Source organism: Acanthochromis polyacanthus, chromosome 16 (genome assembly GCF_021347895.1).
Source record: "Acanthochromis polyacanthus isolate Apoly-LR-REF ecotype Palm Island chromosome 16, KAUST_Apoly_ChrSc, whole genome shotgun sequence".
Lineage (NCBI taxonomy): Eukaryota > Metazoa > Chordata > Actinopteri > Pomacentridae > Acanthochromis > Acanthochromis polyacanthus.
Window position 1 is genome coordinate 5,591,988 of NC_067128.1, and position 21,868 is coordinate 5,613,855.

At 38.6% G+C, this 21,868-nt stretch overlaps 1 protein-coding gene across 2 annotated transcripts in view; it reads left to right on the forward strand.

The window, feature by feature from the left end:
- The window catches only part of LOC110951383 (1-phosphatidylinositol 4,5-bisphosphate phosphodiesterase beta-4), a 98,015-nt gene extending 76,563 nt beyond the window's left edge, over positions 1-21,452 (forward strand). The window contains exons 27-40 of one of the 2 annotated variants that reach the window (XM_022194410.2): positions 746-910; positions 2,669-2,873; positions 3,428-3,516; positions 4,121-4,277; positions 4,371-4,420; positions 5,621-5,686; positions 6,259-6,374; positions 14,038-14,113; positions 14,217-14,392; positions 14,510-14,611; positions 14,704-14,761; positions 15,583-15,669; positions 16,145-16,181; positions 18,206-21,452. In XM_022194410.2, coding sequence (XP_022050102.1) covers positions 746-910; positions 2,669-2,873; positions 3,428-3,516; positions 4,121-4,277; positions 4,371-4,420; positions 5,621-5,686; positions 6,259-6,374; positions 14,038-14,113; positions 14,217-14,392; positions 14,510-14,611; positions 14,704-14,761; positions 15,583-15,669; positions 16,145-16,181; positions 18,206-18,282 — 1,461 coding nt within the window. In that variant the 3' untranslated portion in view covers positions 18,283-21,452. The remainder of the gene's footprint in view (positions 1-745; positions 911-2,668; positions 2,874-3,427; positions 3,517-4,120; positions 4,278-4,370; positions 4,421-5,620; positions 5,687-6,258; positions 6,375-14,037; positions 14,114-14,216; positions 14,393-14,509; positions 14,612-14,703; positions 14,762-15,582; positions 15,670-16,144; positions 16,182-18,205) is intronic. The other variant, XM_022194412.2, reaches the window with a different exon arrangement.
- The last annotated feature ends 416 nt before the right edge of the window (positions 21,453-21,868 follow it).

Sequence of the window (21,868 nt, forward strand, 5' to 3'; positions counted from 1 at the left end):
ATCATCATTTTAGCATGAAACTAATCGATTACCATGAATAATGCAGAGTTTACACAAAGGTTTTTTTTTTTTTATGGTGTTTACTCAACAAAGCTGTAACTAATCATTTTAGCTGTATCTTTATCTGTCCTGCATTGATCAGCAACAATTTTCTGATATTTTTTAGACCCATCGACTGATGAATTAACCGAGAAATAATTAGCTGCGTATAAAAATAATTAATTGCAGCACCACTAAAAACAAAGATGGATTCCTACTTTAGAATGAAAAGTAAGGATGCAACTAGACCTTACTTTCACTGTTGATTATCCTTCCGATTCCTTTCTTGATTAGTAGCTCGGTCAATAAAATGTGAGAAACATGAAAAATCAGTGTTTCCCAAAGGTCAAGATTTTATTCGCAACCAGAACCTTTTCAATGTATCATATGGAAGAGGAAAGAAACTGTAAGATATTTATATTCAGGAAGCGGGAAGTAGAGAATTTGAACTTGTTTTTTTCTTAAATTACTCAAACTGGTTAATTAATAAGAACAGGTGCAGATTAATTGAATAGTTAACAGCTAACTGAATAATTGTTGCAGCTGAACACTGAAACAGATTAATGTACCATCTCTGACGTTCTTAACTTCAGTTTTGGGTCCTTAAGTGATGCAGATGGTACTTTATTGAGCTTTTATCGATATGTTCCTATGAAGTCTGCAGTTGGATAAAATATTGATCATGTTCTCTGTGCTTTCACTTCAGGTGTTTTCAGGACAGTTTCTGTCCGATAAGAAAATCGGTACTTACGTTGAGGTGGACATGTACGGTCTGCCGACAGACACCATCAGGAAGGAGTTTCGTACGCGCATGGTGATGAACAACGGACTGAACCCGGCCTACAATGAAGAGCCCTTCGTTTTCAGAAAGGTACCAGAAAGAAAAGGAATCAGGGTTGATGAAAAACACAGATTCTAATAAAACGCGTATTAATGTTCTATATGCACTGTGATGAAGCTTTTATATGTGGACTTGAGGAACTAGAGAAGAAGGAACAGCTGTCATTTGAGTTAAGACAGGTGGCAATAGAACTAGCTACTTATTCTCTGCTTAAGGGAAGAAATGTATCTAACTCCCCAGTTCATGTTGGGGATTTTATTTCAAAAGTTAATGTATTAGATTCATTAGGACCTAAAGCTCAATTCCAAATACTTTTTGAAATCTGGAAACTTGGCCCTCAGAGCTAAATTTCACCTAATTGCTTATTTTACACAAATGCGTATGTAGTATGATAGAGATTATTTCAAGGTATGATAGATTATATATTACAACCCAGTCTGTTTGCAAAAAGTAAAAATATTTAATTGTGAAATTGTGAAATATAATTATATAATTGTGAAATATATTTAATTGTGAAAACTGAATATTCATCATTCAAGTAGAAATGCATTTATTGTAACTAGTTAGTGTAAAACATTCTGCATCAGCTGTTTAGTTAAAATGATCGTTGGATGTCCTGTGGATGATCAGTACAGATTTCAACATCTAGTGAAACATTTTCGTGGGATTTGGAAGGAATCACAAAAATGATTACAAATCCAAATCTAGAAAGAATCTATAATCAGGCAAAGAAAAACTGTTTGAGAAAGTGGGACAAAAACAATAAATGTACAGTAGTCTGTGTGTTGGTTTACAGATAAAGAAAGGAGAAAAGATAAACTACACAAATGAAGAGAGAAACAAAAGAAAGGAGGTGGAGAAAAGAAATAAAGGGAGGATGAAAGAGATCAGCGATACAGTGCCAAAGAAAGGAGAACTGAGTGTGTAATAGTGCTGCTCTCAGCAGAATAGGAAGTCTCTCAGCCATGACTGTGACTCCAGCTTCCTAACACACACCATCAATCACAGCCTGCCGCAGTGCTGCTCTGCTCACACACAAACCTACACTGAGCTATCAACCAGGAGCATCACGAGCAGAGCTGCTGCTAACACTCACATTACACACAAATACCCTCAAATACCACCACAGTGCACCATGTGGCATGTACAGTGAATACACACCACTGTGAACCGACAATGCACAGCAACACACACACACACACACACACACACACACACACACACACACACTCTACAGCAGCATAGTGTACACACTAGCTACGCTTCTACCTATTCATCTCCACTGAGTATTCTTCAGCCTTATCTCTTACCTTCCTCTTCGTCTTCGTATTAATCATCCTCCTCTCTGCTCACTTATCTCCACACACAAGGCCAGTTTAGATTTTTTTTTCTCAAAGCTTGTGCACACATGAGCTCATCTACAGACACATACATATAGAAATACACAGCAGATATTCTCCATTCCCTGGGTGTGTAGTGGTGGTGGAGATGGCCTTGTCAGTGGTGAGATATGCTCTGTGCTGCTCTGCTATCACACCTTTTCCCTGTATCACACAGTGACTGTCCCCTGATAGTGTCCCCTGCAGTTTCAACCTTGACCTTCCCCTTTAATGATGCTGTTTCTGCTTTAGCTTCAGAAAAGAGGCCATTTCACTGCATAGTCTTGCAAATAAGTGTCTCATTCGCCCATTTTCACAGCAGAATCAGCAGTTTGAGTGTTCTCTCTCCATATTTTTTTCATAACTTTTCCCTCCCAACCACCTTTTCCCTTCTTCCCTCCCTTTCTAGGTGATCTTACCAGATCTGGCAGTACTGCGCATCGCAGTCTACGACGACAACAACAAGCTGATTGGGCAGCGCATCCTGCCTCTGGACGGCCTGCAGGCTGGCTACCGTCACATCTCTCTGAGGAACGAAGGCAACAAGCCCCTGTCGTTGCCCACCATCTTCTGCCAAATCATCCTCAAGACCTACGTGCCCGACGGCTTCGGAGGTGAGAAAACTACAACACACACTCGAATCACAAAGCTTTACGTGCAGCGTGTTCTTTAAATGTGTAAATAAAAGATTACAGGTTTGCTTCACACCGATAGATTATTCACGGCTGATAATAAAGTCACTGCTGTCCCGCTCACCCATTCTCTGCCTGGGGTGGGTTGGTTTTAACATTCGCAGTAATGGCACGGCCAAATGATGATGAGAGTGAATCTGCAGTAATAGACAGTTAAAACGGGCACAAGCATACAAATGAGCAGGACAACCGGAGCTGCCATTAAATAAAGCCAAGGGGCTCTGGCTGAGGAGCCATTACTGTAACCATTAGCCGCCTTCTTTAAGATCTGCTGCCGGATTCACTTCCCGCAGAGACACGGAGCTCAAAATAAAATCTGTTCTCTGTTTAAACAAGAACTGAATTTCTTTTACTGCCTTACCTAATATACTTTCTGAAAATAAAGAATCTGTGATGACATGTTCAACCCACCAGGCTCAGTAAATCTTCTGTTCCTGTTGTCGTCTACTTTACGACTGCATCTCGTTGTGTTTCAGCTATTGTTGACGCTCTATCAGACCCAAAGAAGTTTTTGACCATAGCAGAGAAGAGAGCTGACCAGATGAAGGCGCTGGGCATCGACACGGTAAACAGCAAATTCATACACACACACACACCTCAAGCCTCAGTCTGAGATAATAGAAACTAAGGCTACCCCTAAAGCAGAGTTTTGCCAGTCAAATTGGGTTTGACTGGTCACAACATTTTTTTTTAGAATTTAGTCTTTCCTGTCTAGTTTGATGACAGCTTTTACTGTTCGGATCAACTCTGCAGTGACTAGGAAGGGTTAGAGTGATAAAATGTTCTAACGCTGCATGAACCAGGCCTGATTTAGGCCTATCAAGACACTTTATATCTGATTATTAATCATCCTTGTCAGTATGCACTTCTATGTTCTGTATTTTTACTTCTTCTGCACACTTTCCAGAACAGTAGTGAACTTATATTGTATACAGTTTACCCACCGAGACATCCCTTAAAGGTAAAGGCTTGGCCAGTAAAATAAGCACACCTTCACTTCAGGTTTCAGCTTCTCTCAACTTGAAGAATTAGTCGAATCAGGGATTTTTTATTTATGTTTCGTCGCACCATCCTTTAGGAAGCAGCCCTCATAAATACACTGAGATACAACGGTCTTTGTTCAATCCAAACAACTCCCTCAAGTTAAATCCATCCTCTATCTGCTGCAGAACGACATAGCAGACGTCCCCAGTGGAAGCTCAAAGAACGACAAGAAGGGAAAGGGTAAAGGAGAAACAGTGAAAGCCAGTGTGACGCCACAAGCCAGCTCAGACATGGCCCAGACCTCCAACGCTGCCCAAAATAACACAACCGAAACCAAGAAGGGTACGTACTCACTTTAAAACACACATACTGAACATATTCAAGCTGTATGAGCACAAATTAAATCTCATTTTTGTCCTCCTGCTGTCGTTTTAGATAATGCACTTGTGCCTAACGTCAGCATTGATGACTTAAAACAAATGAAGGTTGGTATTCTCTCTCCTGACTCTTCAGTTCAGCCTCTAAAGTTGTTTGTGAAAGGATTAGCTAATATTCTATGTATAAGTATCAGAATTTATTCCTACTTAGAGTACAATAGAGCAGAGTAGAAATGCTTTAATGATCCCCAAAGTGACCACCACGCCAGTACAAATAAATAAGACATGAAAAAATCCTCTGGAATAAAAGATACACAACAAAGTGTAACATTTACTATGATTTAAAAAGTGAAAAGTGCACCATGAAGTGTCAAATGCTTAATATAAAAATATATAATGAATACAAATTTAAATAAAATGACATCATCTGTGTTATCTCATCGTAAAACTGTTATAATTATGGCTCTGTGTTAATATTTACCTCATAATTAAAATACATCATAGAACTAAGTGCTTGAGCTGCAGTCAACCCAAGACTGCTAAAAAAAAATTGCCAAAAATTGGTGGACTGAAATCGTAGCAACTCCTCAACAAAATCATCTGTTGGCAATGAAAAGACAAAATCTGTTCGTTATCTGTAAATTAAATTGGCCTTTGAGTGCACCCTACCTGCTAGCCCCAACAGCCTTAATAATAATATATAATTAATATCATATATAATAAAATATATTGTATAATATAGAATATTTATTCTTAAATAACCATAAAAGATAGTGTTTTCAGCATATTAAATCATTTGATTCTTGTTGTTTTATACTGAAATTCTAACAGACTGGGAGCAGATCAGATGCTCATATTTATGACTTCCAAAAACAAAATAATCTGGTGATCCCAGTACATGAACTATTGAGGAGTAAAATACCGAGTTAGCTGCTGTTTGTAGGTGATCTGTGATGTTGGTTGTTAGTGCTGTGATATTTACACAACTTTTTGTTCATCGGTTTGAACAAAATGCAGCCAGGCAGCTTCTTTAACACAGTATTAAATAGTTTGAAGTAACTGTGCAGTGCACGTTTAACAAGTTAAACCCAGCAGTATCCAGCAAAATTATGAAAACATGCTGCCAAAAATGATGGATTAATCCAGGGAAGTTGCTTCTATAGTGCTTTTCTCATGCCAAAGAGAAGGTGGTTGGATTAGAGCATATTAACCAGTCAAAATGACCACTACAGCCCAGGTAACTACAGTACAACCTTTTTCTCAACATGTCCTGTCAAAAATAACTCAAGCATCTCTCTCTCTCTGCAGACCTACCTTAAACTGATAAAAAAGCAACAGAAGGAGCTCAACACTTTAAAGAAGAAACACTCAAAGGTGGGTGGTTGGTTTATGGCATATATGTCTGTCGGTGATGCAAAGAGGCAGCTGCTTATTCTGGACAGTCATTGAAGCTCAAAAAAGAAAAAGACAGAAAGAGGATGAGGAGGGTTCTGCCTTTCATCTTCTACTGACCACCACAGTCCACACGTAAACACATCTTTCATCACAAACACACTCACAGATGCAACCACATAATGAACGTGTTGTAAGAAATTAGACTTGCAAAAGTTCCTTTGACCAGAGCTCACCATAGAGACTCTGGTGGCTCATTCATAGTGGTTGATTAATTATCAGTGTTATGTTCTGTTGTGTAATATATGTATATTAGTAGCATACGGATCCATCTGTTGACTGAATAAAGACAGCAGCTGACTCATTACTCTGCATGGATAACAAAAACACATGAATGTATTTAATTCATAATAACAGTAGCGTGTTGCTGCTGCTGCTGCCTGTTCTGCTGATTATATCATAAGTTTTAGGCTTTATATAGTCTTAATATGGGTTAAAACTGCACTTCAACTCCATCAATAAACACTTGAGTGTTTTGTTTATTTCCCCAACAGGATCAAAATACAATGCAGAAAGCCCACTGCACCCAAGTGGACAAGATGGTGGCTCTGCATGACAAGGAGAAGACGACTCTGGAGAAACTACTAGAGAAAGCAATAAAGAAACGAGGGTGAGGGGAGATCAAAAAGAAAAAGAAACATCTTCAACATTATGTGAAAGAAATTAGAAGGGGGAAAAAATACAAGAGAACAATGACATGACAAAGTAGCACACCACTGGCCAGGATTGTTAAAACTACAAAATTCTGTTTCTGATCTCAGTGACAGAGCCTTGCTGTTGGAGCTAAAATATATAAATACTTGATTTATGACCACATTAGTCAGGTTAATCTTGATAAATACTCTGCCAAGGGACGGAAGAGTAAAACGTCACAGTTTAGTATGTCGTCCAAAATGTCACAAAACATCACAGTTTAGTATGTTGTCGGAAATGTCACCAAAACGTCATAGTTTCGTATGTCGTCCAAAAATGGACAAAAAAAACGTCATAGTTCAGTACGTTGTCCGAAAATGGACAAAAAAAACGTCATAGTTTAGTATGCTACACATTTAGGTCACGCAATGAAGACATCAGCCGGACAATGATGACGCTCCTGATGTTTCACAAAGCCGTTCAGCCATCACACTTATTTTGAACACAAATTCACCTTTCTGTCTTTAACTCATTTCTTTATCATAAGAGCTTGTCCCCATCCCAGCTGTAGGTCAAAAATGTCACAAAAACGTCATAGTTTAGTATATCGTCACAAAATTGACAAAAAAACTTCATAGCTTGATATGTCATCCGAAAATGGACAAAAAACGTCATAGTTTAGTACGTCATCTGAAAATGGACAAAAAATGTCATAGTTTGGTATGTCGTCCCAAAATTGGACAAAAACGTCATAGTTTAGTATGTTGTCCGAAATTGGACATAAATGTCATAATTTAGTATGTCGTTTCAAAATTGGACAAAAATGTCATAGTTTAGTATGTCGTCCGAAAATGGATAAAAAATGTCATAGTTTGGTATGTCGTCCCAAAATGGACAAGAAACGTCATAGTTTAGTATATCGTCACAAAATGGACAAAAAACTTCATAGCTTGATATGTCCTCCGAAAACAGACAAAAAAACGTCATAGTTAAGTACGTCATCCGAAAATGGACAAAAAATGTCATAGTTTGGTATGTCGTCCCAAAATTGGACAAAAACGTCATAGTTTAGTATGTCATCCAAAATTGGACAAAAACGTCATAGTTTAGTATGTCATCACAAAATTGACAAAAAAAACTTCATAGCTTTATATGTCATCCGAAAATGGACAAAAAATGTCATAGTTTAGTATGTCGTCCAAAAATGGACAAAAAGCGTCATAGTTTGGTATGTTGTCCGAAATTGGACATAAATGTCATAATTTAGTATGTCGTTTCAAAATTGGACAAAAATGTCAGAGTTTAGTATGTCGTCCGAAACTCGACAAAAAATGTCATTAGTTTAGTATGTCGTCCGAAACTCGACAAAAATGTCATAGTTTAGTATGTCGTCCGAAACTCGACAAAAAATGTCATAGTTTAGTATGTCGTCCGAAAATGGATAAAAAATGTCATAGTGTGGTATGTCGTCCCAAAATGGACAAGAAACGTCATAGTTTAGTATGTTGTCTGAAAATGGACAAAAAATGTCATAGTTTAGTACGTCGTCCAAAAATTGACAAAAAAAGTCATAGTTTAGTATGTTGTCTGAAAATTGACAAAAAAACATCATAGTTTAGTACGTTGTCTGAAAATTGACCAAAAAACATAATTTTTTTGTCCAAAAAATCATAGTTGGTATGTCGTCCCAAAATTGGACAAAAACGTCATAGTTTAGTATGTCGTCCGAAAATGGATAAAAAATGTCATAGTTTGGTATGTCGTCCCAAAATTTGAAAAAAACGTCATAGTTTGGTATGTTGTCCGAAATTCGACAAAAATGTCATAATTTAGTATGTAGTTTCAAAATTGGACAAAAATGTCATAGTTTAGTATGTCATCCGAAACTCGACAAAAACGTCATAGTTTAGTATGTCGTCCGAAAATGGATAAAAAATGTCATAGTTTGGTATGTCATCCCAAAATGGACAAGAAACGTCATAGTTTAGTATGTTATCTGAAAATGGACAACAAATGTCATGGGGGCAGCATAGCTCAGTGGTTAGAGTGGCCGTCTTGCAACTGGAGGGTTGCGGTTCGATCCCCGGCCCGTTGTGCTCATGTTGAGGTGTCCCTGAGTAAGACACCTAACCCCTAATTGCTCCTGATGGGATTAAAAGGTGATATAAAATTTAAAAAAAAAAACAGTTTAGTATGTAGTCCCAAAATTGGACAAAAACGTCATAGTTTAGTATGTCGTCCGAAAATGGACAAAAGGCGTCATAGTTTGGTATGTTGTCCGAAATTCGACAAAAATTTCATAATTTAGTATGTCGTTTCAAAATTGGACAAAAATGTCATAGTTTAGTATGTCGTCCCAAAATGGACAAGAAACGTCATAGTTTAGTATGTTGTCTGAAAATGGACAAAAAATGTCATAGTTTAGTACGTCATCCAAAAATTGACAAAAAAAGTCATAGTTTAGTATGTTGTCTGAAAATGGACAAAAAAACATCATAGTTTAGTACGTTGTCTGAAAATTGACAAAAAACATAATTTTTTGTCCAAAAATGGACAAAAACGTCATAGTTTGGTATGTCGTCCCAAAAATGGACAAAAAACATCATAGTTTAGTACGTCGTCCGAAAATGGACGAAAACGTCATATGTCGTCCAAAATTTGAAAAAAATGTCATAGTTGTCCATAATTCAACAAAATGTCATAATTTAGTATGTCGTCCCAAAATTGGACAAAAACGTCATAGTTTAGTATGTCATCCGAAACTCGACAAAAAATGTCATAGTTTAGTATGTCGTCCGAAAATGGACAAAAAAACTTATGGTTTAGTATGTCATCCGAAAATTGACAAGAAACGTCATGGGGTGGCATAGCTTAGTGGGTAGAGTGGCCATCTCGCAACCGGCGGGTTGTGGTTCGATCCCCAGCCCGTCGTACTCATGTCAAGGTGTCCCTGAGCAAGACACCTAACCCCTAATTGCTCCTGATGGGATTAATCAGGAATATAAATTTTTAAAAAAAGTTTAGTATGTCATTCAAAAATGGACAAAAAATGTCATAGTTTAGTATGTTGTCTGAAAATGGACAAAAAAACATCACGGGGGTGACATAGCTCAGTGGGGAGAGTTGCCTTCACGCAACTGGAGGGTTGTGGTTCGATCCCCAGCCCGTCATACTCCTGTCAAGGTGTCCCTGAGCAAGAGACCTAACCCCTAATTGCTCCTGATGGGATTAAAAGGTGATATAAAAAAATATTTAGTATGTCGTCCGAAAATGGACAAAAAAATGTCAGTTTTTGTCTGAAAATGGACAAAAAACATCATAGTTTGGTATGTCGTCCGAAAATGAACAAAAAACATTATCGTTCAGTGTGTCGTCCGAAAATGGGCAAAAAACGTCAGTTTGTGTCTGAAAATGGACAAAAACGTCATAGTTCAGTACGTCGTCCGAAAATGGACAAAAACATCAGTTTAGTAAGTCGTCTGAAAACGGACAAAAAACATTATAATTTAGTATGCTACAAATTTAGGTCACGCAATGAAACCAACCCCAGCCACACAATGATGACGCTCCTGATGTTTCACAAAGCCTTTATTTACGTTCAGCCATCACACTTATTTTGAACACAAATTCACCTTTCCGTCTTTAACTCATTTATTCACCATAAGACCTTGTCCCCCATCCCAAAATGTCATAGTTTAGTATGTTGTCTGAAAATGGACAAAAAAACATCATGGGGGTGACATAGCTCAGTGGGTAGAGTTGCCTTCTTGCAACTGGAGGGTTGTGGTTCGATCCCCAGCCCGTCATACTCCTGTCAAGGTGTCCCTGAGCAAGAGACCTAACCCCTAATTGCTCCTGATGGGATTAAAAGGTGATATAAAAAATATTTAGTATGTCGTCCGAAAATGGACAAAAAATGTCAGTTTTTGTCTGAAAATGGACAAAAACGTCATAGTTTAGGAAGTCATCTGAAAATGGACAAAAAACATCATAGTTTGGTATGTCGTCCGAAAATGGGCAAATAACGTCAGTTTAGTATGTTGTCTGAAAATGGACAAGAACTGTCATAGTTTGGTATGTCGCCCGAAAATGGACAAAAAAACGTCAGTTTGTGTCTGAAAATGGACAAAAACGTCATAGTTCAGTACGTCGTCCGAAAATGTACAAAAACATCAGTTTACTAAGTCGTCTGAAAACGGACAAAAAACATTATAGTTTAGTATGCTACAAATTTAGGTCACGCAATGATGACGCTCCTGATGTTTCACAAAGCCTTTATTTACGTTCAGCCATCACACTTATTTTGAACACAAATTCACCTTTCCGTCTTTAACTCATTTATTCACCATAAGACCTTGTCCCCCATCCCAAAATGTCATAGTTTAGTATGTTGTCTGAAAATGGACAAAAAGTCATAGTTTAGTACGTTGTCCGAAAATGGACAAAAAAACGTCATAGTTTAGTATGTTGTCTGAAAATGGACAAAAAAAACATCATGGGGGTGACATAGCTCAGTGGGGAGAGTTGCCTTCTCGCAACTGGAGGGTTGTGGTTCGATCCCCAGCCCGTCATACTCCTGTCAAGGTGTCCCTGAGCAAGAGACCTAACTCCTAATTGCTCCTGATGGGATTAAAAGGTGATATAAAAAAATATTTAGTATGTCGTCTGAAAATGGACAAAAACGTCATAGTTTAGGAAGTCATCTGAAAATGGACAAAAAACATCATAGTTTGGTATGTCGTCCGAAAATGGGCAAAAAACGTCAGTTTAGTATGTTGTCTGAAAATGGACAAGAACTGTCATAGTTTGGTATGTCGCCCGAAAATGGACAAAAACGTCAGTTTGTGTCTGAAAATGGACAAAAACGTCATAGTTCAGTACGTCGTCCGAAAATGGACAAAACATCAGTTTAGTAAGTCGTCTGAAAACGGACATAAAACATTATAGTTTAGTATGCTACAAATTTAGGTCACGCAATGAAGCCAACCCCAGCCACACAATGATGACGCTCCTGATGTTTCACAAAGCCTTTATTTACGTTCAGTCATCACACTTATTTTGAACACAAATTCACCTTTCCGTCTTTAACTCATTTATTCACCATAAGACCTTGTCCCCCATCCCAAAATGTCATAGTTTAGTATGTTGTCTGAAAATGGACAAAAAATTTCATAGTTTAGTACATCGTCCAAAATGGACAAAAAATGTCATAGTTTGGTATGTCGTCCGAAAATGGACAAGAAACGTCATATTTTAGTATGTTGTCTGAAAATGGACAAAAAATGTCATGGGGGCAGCATAGCTCAGTGGTTAGAGTGGCCGTCTTGCAACTGGAGGGTTGCGGTTCGATCCCCGGCCCGTCGTGCTCATGTCCAGGTGTCCCTGAGTAAGACACCTAACCCCTAATTGCTCCTGATGAGATTAATAAGGGATATAAAAAAATATTTAGTATGACGTCCGAAAATGGACAAAAAACATTATAGTTTAGTATGCTACAAATTTAGGTCACTCATTGAAGCCAACCCCAGCCACACAATGACGACGCTCCTGATGTTTCACAAAGCCTTTATTTACGTTCAGCCATCACGCTTATTTTGAACACAAATTCACCTTTCTGTCTTTAACTCATTTATTCACCATAAGACCTTGTCCCCATCCCAGCTCTTCGTCCAAAATGTCACAAAAACGTCATAGTTTAGTATGTTGTCCGACAATGGACAAAAAACGTTATAGATTAGGATATCATCGGAAAATGGACAAAAAAGTCATAGTTTAGTACATTGTCCGAAAATGGACAAAAAATGTCATAGTTTGGTATGTCATCCCAAAATGGACAAAAAAGTCATAATTTAGTACGCTGTCCGAAAAAGGACAAAAAAAAGTTATAATTTAGTACGTCGTCTGAAATAATGTCATTTTTTGTCCATTTTTGGACAAAAAATGTCATGGTTTAGTATGTTGTCGTAGTTTTGTATGTCGTCCAAAATGGCACAAAAACATCTTAGTTTAGCCTGTGGTCCAAAATGGGGTAAAATCATTATAAAACTTCCAAAATGTCACTAAAACGTCCTAGTTTAGTCAGAAGAGGGGTGTGGGGAACAAGGAACATAACACACAATTGGATACATATATAATAAGACAGATATGTGCAAAGTATAAGCTAACATTGAACTGGGCAGCTGGAAGCAGTGGGCTGGAGGGAGGTCAGTAGCAGCATCCCACAGTGGACATGATGGAAACTTGGCCAGTTGGTGGGACAGCAAGCACAGATCTGAAGCATCCAGCTCAGGGACCAAGGACACTCTGAGAAAGGACACAGGGAGAAACAGAGTGAGTGTAATGCAATAACGGTATATATATTAAATATAATCGTAGATAGAGAAGGGCTCAGTGCATCAAGAGAGGTCCCCCAGCAGCCTAGGCCTGTAGCAGCAGAACTAGGGGCAGAACTAAGGGACGTCCAAGAGGAAGTCAGTTGTGCAAATGAAGACTCCAACTGACCCTTTTATGGTCGCCCTAACTATAAGATTTGTCAAAAAGGAAGGTTTTAAGCCTGGTCTTAAAAATAGAGGGTGTCCGCCTCCCGAACCCAAACTGGGAGCTCATAACTGAAGGCTCTGCCTAACATTCTACTTTTAGAAATTCTAGGAACAACGAATAAGCAGAGAGCAGGGACTAGTGCCCAACAAGAGGAAACACTCACAGCACTGAAGTTGGCAAATAAAAATGAACACCAACAGAATGTACTAACACTAATAACCTGCATTAAGGAGAATAAAACATCTTTAAAGTCTGGTGCTGTAACTGACTGTAGTTAACTGATACATATCAGCACCGGTAGTTCAGCACCAATGTGACCTGCGGGTTAATTACAAAGTTTAATCAACACAGTGTAAACATTTTTACTGCCACTGTTACTTTGAGAGCAACTTGAAGGACACTCAGAGAGCCATGTCCTCTGCCAATGTCAATAAACTAACTCACAAGTTTAAAGAACATGAAGAACGCAAAGTCCTGCTTACAGACAAACACAATCATTGAGGGAACAATTCTTTGTCTCAGTTGTGTCTTCATGAGGGAAGAATGTCGACAGATGTGGACAATGACAATCACTGAAGTATCTGTGTGCGCTGAAAAACAATCTAATCTGGGATTTAAAAGACGTTATACGATCCAAACTGTGACTTTTGTGGTCTATTGTTCCTTTAAAAAAAGACACACTGTGTAACTGACGTATTTGTTTTCGATGAAGCAAAAACAACTTGGTAAACCCAGCACAAACAAATGTCACAAATAGATGCAGCTTTGAAGGAAGGATCAGAAGCTAGAAAACAAGACCCAAACAGCAGTGGCTCAATTTACAAGTGCAAAGCAGAGCAGCCAATGAGAACGCACAGCTAAGAGGAACAGGGAATCTGCTTCAAAGAGCAGATGATCATCAATCTGCAATGGCAAAACAAAAAACATTACAGACAGAAAGACCTGCTAAATGTCAGGAGAACCAGAGTGGACATGTTTAGTTGCTCTTGACAGATTCATGTCTGCACTCTGGAGCCATGACAACCAAACCACAACCCTAACAGACCTTTTAAAATCTTTACTCCACCCATGTCCCTTACATACATGTGGTTTCCTTACAGAGAAAACAACTGCCAGGAGCTGAAGAAGGAGACAGAAGACAAGATCCAAACGCTAGTCGCCGATCATAAAGCCAAGGTACCACAATGCAAACGTCTTCTCCACTAAGATGACTTGTGTCTTAGCTGTGAATGACTGACAAAGTTGTGTACTTGTGGTGTGTGTGTGTGTGTGTGTGCAGGTAAAGGACATCACAGCGCAGCACACTAAAGAGTGGTCGGAGCTGATCAGTAGTCACAGCAGCGAGGAGCAGGAGATGAAGGACAGTCATGTCACCCAGCAGTGTGAACACCTCAAGAAGCTCCTGGCCACCGTCCAGGAGCAGCAGACCATGCAGCTCAAACTCATCCACGAACGGTCAGTGATTCACAAACACACACACACGCAGGGGTTTACACAAATTACTGGAGACGACCAGAACTTCTGCTTGAAGATGCAGAAAAGCTTCTCATCACTGCATGTTTCTGAATTCAGACAGAGCAAAGAGATGCGAGCCAACCAGGCCAAGATGTCGATGGAAAACAGCAAAGCCATCAGCCAGGACAAGACCATCAAGAACAAGGCAGAGAGGGAGAGGTGAGTCACGATTAGAATTACTCAGCAGCTGACTTAACTGACAAATGTTGAATTGTTCCTGAACGTTGTGATTGTTTTGTGCTGCTTTTCAGGAGAGTGCGAGAGCTAAACAGCAGCAACACCAAGAAGTTCCTGGACGAGAGGAAGAGGGTCGGTTATTTACTATTTATTTCTACTATTCAGCTGAAATAATCACTTGCAAAAATGCAGTATTGGCATGTGAATGGTTGAATTGCTGTTGCTACTCCAGTAGTTTATTGTAAATTTAAGCATTGGTACTTTCTAAGAAAAATCCCTGGTCTACTATAACACAGTCATTCTAATAAAAAAAGAGCATCTCTACATCATATAATCTTTCTTGTTGTATAGATTTTTTTGCTTTCTCCATAACAGTGCTCTAGAGAAGAATCTAAGCATGAATTATCAAAGTAAAAGTTTACATTTCAATGATAAATAATTATCTTGTATAGATAGTGGACCTGTCCTGCCCACATTAGGACATGGATTTGCAGTAAAAAATACTCTGTCTGATAAGCATTCCAATCTCTGTGAGGTCACTCTACCTTCTAGATTTATCAGCCTGAATGAATTATGGTAAAATTCTAGTATTCAGAGCATATTAAACTGTTACAGCACCTGTCCAAATTGATATGATTTCTGAAAACAGAACTATATCAGCTGGTGACTTCAGCAGAAGCACAATTGAGGAATGTAACACAGACAAGTTAAAAAGCTGGACGCTACAGATCTTTTGATTCAAACAAAACATTTGCTCGAAATTGAGGTTTTGTGTTTGGTTTTTGTAATTACATTCTCCCCAAAGTAAAAGAAAAAACAAAAAGAATAATAAATAAAAGGTAGAGGTCACACTAGGTCAGCCATGAAACACTGATGTTATCGGGTTTGGAACTCTGTTGCTGCCCGTTACAGCCGCTGAATGGTCACAGTCTGGTGTATTTTTCTGTCTGCAGCTCGCCATGAAGCACCAGAAAGAGATGGAGCAGCTCGAGAAAAACCAGAGAGAACAGTTGGAGAAACTGGAGAAGTTCAATGAGCAGGTCGGTTCCACTATAAACGTCACTGCCTGCATACTGTAGATTTATCAACTAGGACTGCTGTTCCTCATCGTAGCTGCTAACATTCATTAGATCCACTTCCTGCACAAACCAGAGCATCTCTAACTTTATGGAGCTTCGTGCTCTATTGGCTTTTTAAGTGTAAATGAAACTGAGGCTGGGGAACACTGCAGTTCTCTGGCTGATTCCTTCCCTAGATAATGACTGCAGTTTGTATCGCTGCTGATGTAAACTGTAATTAGTTTTGCAGGAAATGTTCCACAAAGCTGGAGTCAGAATCGCCCTAAGAGTCTCTAAAGACAAACAGCAGCGATGATATTGAATTTTAAACAATCTAAAAAGGCTCACATGTCCTCATTTTTGCATTTTATTTTTCATCTGTCACAGTACCTGTACATGTCTTACATGTATGCACATTTTCTTTGGTTTGTAATATGATTTGCTTCTTCCAACACAGCTTTTGAAATCACACCATGCAAACAAACAGGTTCAAGGTAGGCATCTCCATCTCGCTCGACTCTACCTCTGATACCTCCTTTTCTGTCAGTGCATCTCTGTGATCCTGTTTCCTTTCATCCCTTCTACCTCTCAGTTCTCCATCACTTCAGTTTTTCTGCTGATCCTGTTGAATTCTGGATGTATTTAAATGATGGCACTCAAAGTGACTCAGCGCTGAGTGAAGCAGGGAAACAGTACCTGACGAGCCCAGCTTTGAAGAGTTTGCACCGTTTAAAAAAAGAAAGCCGATTCCTTTGTCCCTCTGTATAGTGAAATCCCACTCCCACATTTCCAGTGTGCAGCTCTCGGGGTGTCAGGAGAGTCGACTCCCAGCTTGAGTCATTCATCACCATGAGTCACCAGCTATTACTAAGCAGAAACAGCCAGCTCCTAATCTGCCCCACCGTGCTTTCACTCCAGCTAATAATCATTTGCTTTCATAGCGTGTGACAGAGTCCTGCTGTTTAGATTTTGTGGCAAACATCACTCCAACTAAGCAGGTGGTTTATATTACCTGCCAGAGTATTCAGTAACAGACGGCCAACAGAGTTCCTACAGAGACAGATACACGCTTGTTTCTGCCTTTTTCTGAACTAATGAGCAAGAGAACTATTAGGACTCGATCTGCACAATTAAGACCAAAATGATAATCACATTATTTATTACAATCACTCATCGATTTTTAGGGAGAAATTTTTGTTTTAGTTTTTCACACTTTCTCATCTAAATAAACAGAGCACTGCTGTCACTTTCATTTTAAATTACAGTCCTGCACCAAAACAAAAATTAAAATATTTGTTTCCTGAGCTCAGTGGATCTCCTGGAGGTAAAATATAAATGATTGTAACTGAAGCATTAATCATTGATAGTCACTACAATTACAGATATTTCCTAACTGGTCCATTTTCAGACTACAACAACCGCTAGCTCAGCCACTATTCTCCACAGTTACTGCAGTGTCACAACGCAGATAGGTGTTCTGTTTGAAACAGGTGAAATAAGTCATCTCAGCGTCATACAAACGGGTATTTTATCTCTGGGGGCAGAGCAGATTTTTTTTTTTTTTACGTCTAAAACCTGCAGTTGTTATCTATTAAAAATGATTCAATTAATCACAGCCAGAAACTGGAATAACACAAAAAAACATCGATTTACACCTCTCTAATAGTCCTCCTGCACTTCCAAATCACTTTGTTCAACATCATTAAAATAAACCAAATGCACCAAATTTTGTAAAATAGAAAAAAAATTTAAAAAATTCTATGCTCCTCTGCTCAAATGTTTAGTCATGAGTTACTCAGCTGCAACTAACAATCATACGACAAAAATTGAGTCTATTCAGCTGAACTGTAGGCTGTGTTTACACACAGCTGGTAGGACACAAGTCCATAAACAAATTAGAAAGACTGAGAGGAAAATAAGAGTCCGTGAGCAAAGGAAAGGAGTGCAGCATAGCTCAAATACAGAGTACAGAGGAGCACGTTGTTGGACGATACATTCAGCATGGGGAAACATCTTCTAGAGCTGATGAGCAGAGTAAAACAATGCCTGCTTTGTAGAGGTGGTAAAAAAGTGTAAATAGTTAAATACCCCTCATTTAGTATGTGGAGCCAACGTATTGTTCCAGTATTGGTAACATCAGGAATTGAAGACTTTTATGATTTATGGCATTATAGCTGCGTCATACTGCACAGAAGACTTTTTTAGGTTCTCTCTACTTCTAATCATGTTTGTGCTGTTTCTATTAGAGGTTCAGGACTTTATATTGCAGTAAAATTGAGCCCACAGTGAGGAGAAACTAAAAAAAAAAAATCACTCAAACTGCTTGGGATTAAGAGGGTTAGATATTAATAATACAGTTGTCATGTTCATTTAATTACGCAAAGCCAAAATGGTGATTATTATTTGATTAATTGTGCAGCACTAGTCGAGCAGATCCTCTGTGAAATCTTCCTCTAAAACACAAACTAAAGCTCACGCTACATGTACGTGTGTTTGACGGTCTTCTATCCCTTCCAAGGCCAAGGACATGCAGCAGATGGTGAAGCTGGAGGAGGAGATGGACCGCAGACCTGCCACGGTGGTGTGAGCGACTGAGAAGGAAAACACGACCGCACTAACATATACTCACATAAAAACACACACAGGTGCAAAAACACTCCACCACCGAGAGCCCTCCACCGCCCTGAGACGAAAACCCCGCCTACGTCACCGTCTAACGTTCGCTTTACGTTCGCTCACAGTCGCCCACCGCTTCCTCTGTCCCACCCACTAACTCTGTCCCACTGAGCCGTCGGTGCTTATCGCTGTCTGATGGGGGGCTGAACCACTTATCCAGAAGGGAGATGTTACCTCGGAGACGAAGCGACGCAGAGTCATCCCCTCCGCCGCTGTATGTAGATCCAAACCGTCTGTCACCTCCAATGTTCTCCGCATCGAAACGGGCAACAAAAGCTGCAGCTATTGGTGGATACAAAAAACACACACACAGAAACACAAACGTCACGGTTCAGATAAAGCAGATATCTGTTCGATTTTTGAGTTCTTTCTGTTCTGTTTTTTTAAATCAACTACCCGCTCCAGAAACAGCCGTAAGAGGGGAGAAGACTATGTATAAGATTTAATGTCATTTCAGCACAAAAATGAATAAACTTTGTGAAATACACTGTACGCTACACACCAGTCCTGTCCTGAGCACTTTGTACGTGATAGGCCGTCGAAAAAATAAATGAAAAAAGTGGAAAATGTAGCGGTGCACTACTGTAGGTTTTCTGTTTCTCAGTGAGAATGTATTTAAAAAAATAAAATGAAATCACTGTATGAAGAAGCTCCCATGTCACCAAACCCGTTTGACTTCACATTATTGACTTTTTCTGTTGTTAAACAACTTTTAACAAAGATTATCTTGTTGAGTCAGAACGCTATAAAGGGATCATGAGGAATAAATGTTCACTTTGATTGGCAGTCAGACTTTGCTAAAATTACTAGCAAATACCCAAGACATGGTGCTTTGTTCGCACTTGAAAATTACATACTAGACATTTATTGTTTGTTTCTTTTTAGTATCTTCTAATAAAGCTTTCCATTCTCTCAATTCGGGGCTCAAAATCTTGTAAACTATGCAAAAAGACACCAAGTTTAAGGCATACACAATTCTGAATATGGAATTTTGCCGCAACAAAATCCAAATTTTGATTAAAGTCAGTGCATTCATTGCTACTCCTTTGGTAAATGCCTGCATGATAGTTTGAAGAAAGTCTACAAGTACAAGATTAAGGCCTAAGCTACATGTACACTGGTATTTTTTTAAAAACATTTTTCCTTCTTTGTTGTCAAAAAAATAAATCCATCCACAAGATACAACTGAAGTGCTGTCCATATAACCCTCAAGCCATGGCAGCCAATCAGAACCCAGCAGGCTAGCAGCAATGATTCACTGAGAAAAAAGGGACTGATTTTGATGTTTGGACTGATTTTAAGACCTCTGTTCCTCAATGTAGTGGAAGAATAACTCTACATTTATGTGGAAATGTGTGAAAAGTACAATTGTGGCCACATCTACCTTTGCAAAGAATCTCATGTGATTATCGCTGTATTTGGAGGCTCACAGCCTGAGTTCTGACGCTATTTCAACCTCAAGGACTACAGCTTTAGAGAGATTGGTGGTAACTGCAACAAATGAGATAATCACGAGTCAAAGACGTCCCTCTCCATGTCAGCACGGCAAATAGTTTCTGAACGTCTTTACCCAAGAAGAAGTTGTTCAAAAGTCAAAATCACTTATTTTCAGCTCAGTTAATTCTATCTAGATGGGTCAGTATCGGACTTAATTGTGTTAATTTAGTCATCTGATTAGTATTTGATTGTCTGTGTAGCACTAGTAAGCTGCAAAATTGAACATATAAACAATGACACTGAACTAATCCATCTATTTTCAGTCTCCTCAAAGAGCAAACATGCAGCAGACGTAGAAGCTGGTTAAACTAAACACATAAAGCTCCGTTTTAAGTGATACCCGTGTACATGTGGACCAGACCACAGCCGTGTATTTGCACACTTAAAACTCTTTAGAAAACTGAGCCAAATCTGCTCCTGTGCTATTCTGCTAACAGAATTAATCCACACTTGCTCGTTCTTTTAATCAACCGGCCCTCCAACTTCAAGCCGACATAAGTCAAACCCGCCGCGTCTCATCTCTTATTAAAGACATTGTTGAAGTCAAGTGCTCCCTTAATAGGTTCTTGATTGCACCTTGGCAACCTCAGCTAGTAATCCTCAGCATTTCCCCTGTTTGGGAGATCAGACTGAATAATTACAGCAGATTTGTGACAAAGTCTTCGCTGCAACACACACACTAGAGACTCTAAGAAAGCAGCTCTTAATGTCACTGCAGAGCGACAAATCCGATCGATAACGACCAACGACAATTGGCAAAAAATGTCATAACGACAGAAAAACTGAAAAACACGGAGATAAAAGCACCTGTAGGTATTCTGGCCTTTTTAAAGATTTATTTTCTGTTTTATTCTGCTGTAATACATGTAAAGGGTAGACGGGATGTTCTTGTATATACTGGAATGTATGTAGTTTAATTTACTTTGTTCTGTCATTCAAGGGCTCGGGGATAGAGGGGGTCTGTCGGGTGTTTGGGGGAGAAAAAAAAACACATTTATCACCCACTGGGTTTTGTTCATTTCTTCTGTTTTCCAGTCTGCCCTTAACTGCACCACACAACACACTATAAAGCTCTCACCACATATCTAGTGCAGAGATAAACGAGTAAAAAGTGCTTTTAAATTTTATTCCATCGCTTTCAAATGTGCCACTCAGTGTCTGTTAGGACGTTTAAATTATTTTATGAATGATAAAATGCCAAATTAAGGGGTTATTTATATGAAGGTATATATAAATAAATGAATATATATTATATATATTAGATAACGTGTAGTTTAAGAATATTACGTTAGAGGCTTTTTTGCACTAGTTGAATGTTCTGTTGTGTGATTACATGTAACCTTTGGCTCTCGAGTTTGTCAAAAAAGCAGATTATTTTTGCAGAGCGACATCACTGATTTAATTTCCTCGGTTTTTACTGTATCTCCTCTTTGTTTTCTATTTGAACTGTAGCTTGTCAACAGACATTCTGTGCGTGTTTTTGTATTTATATTGTACTGTTGGACTTATAGCAATGAAAATACTGTTGTTATCCAGCTCCTTTACTACTGTTTTATAGTATGTGTATCAATAAATCCAGGTGTAAAACGGGACATGAGCACGTGATTAATTTGTCAGAGCATAATCCTCACGTTTGACTTGTTGAATGCAGAGTTTTTAACACTTTAACAGATCTGGACAATGAAGCAATACTTTTTTTTTCTCCTTTGTGATGGTTTTGACAAATGTTTTGGATCATTTACTGTTACGATATAGATTTTCCTGGTTTTCTTGAACTACACACTGAGTAATTTAAAATATTATACATAATAACATGAATTTCCATGTTAAGCATAAAAACAGGCCTAAACTGTAACTAATGGCATCAAAAAATCTACAATTATTTTTTTTTCATTTTATACTTTACTGAAAATTTGCCAAAAATACTGTTATTCCACATTGCAATTATTTTTTGATGGTGTTCTTAAAATATTCCATTTGGTACAAATATCGAGTAAAGTAGCAGAAA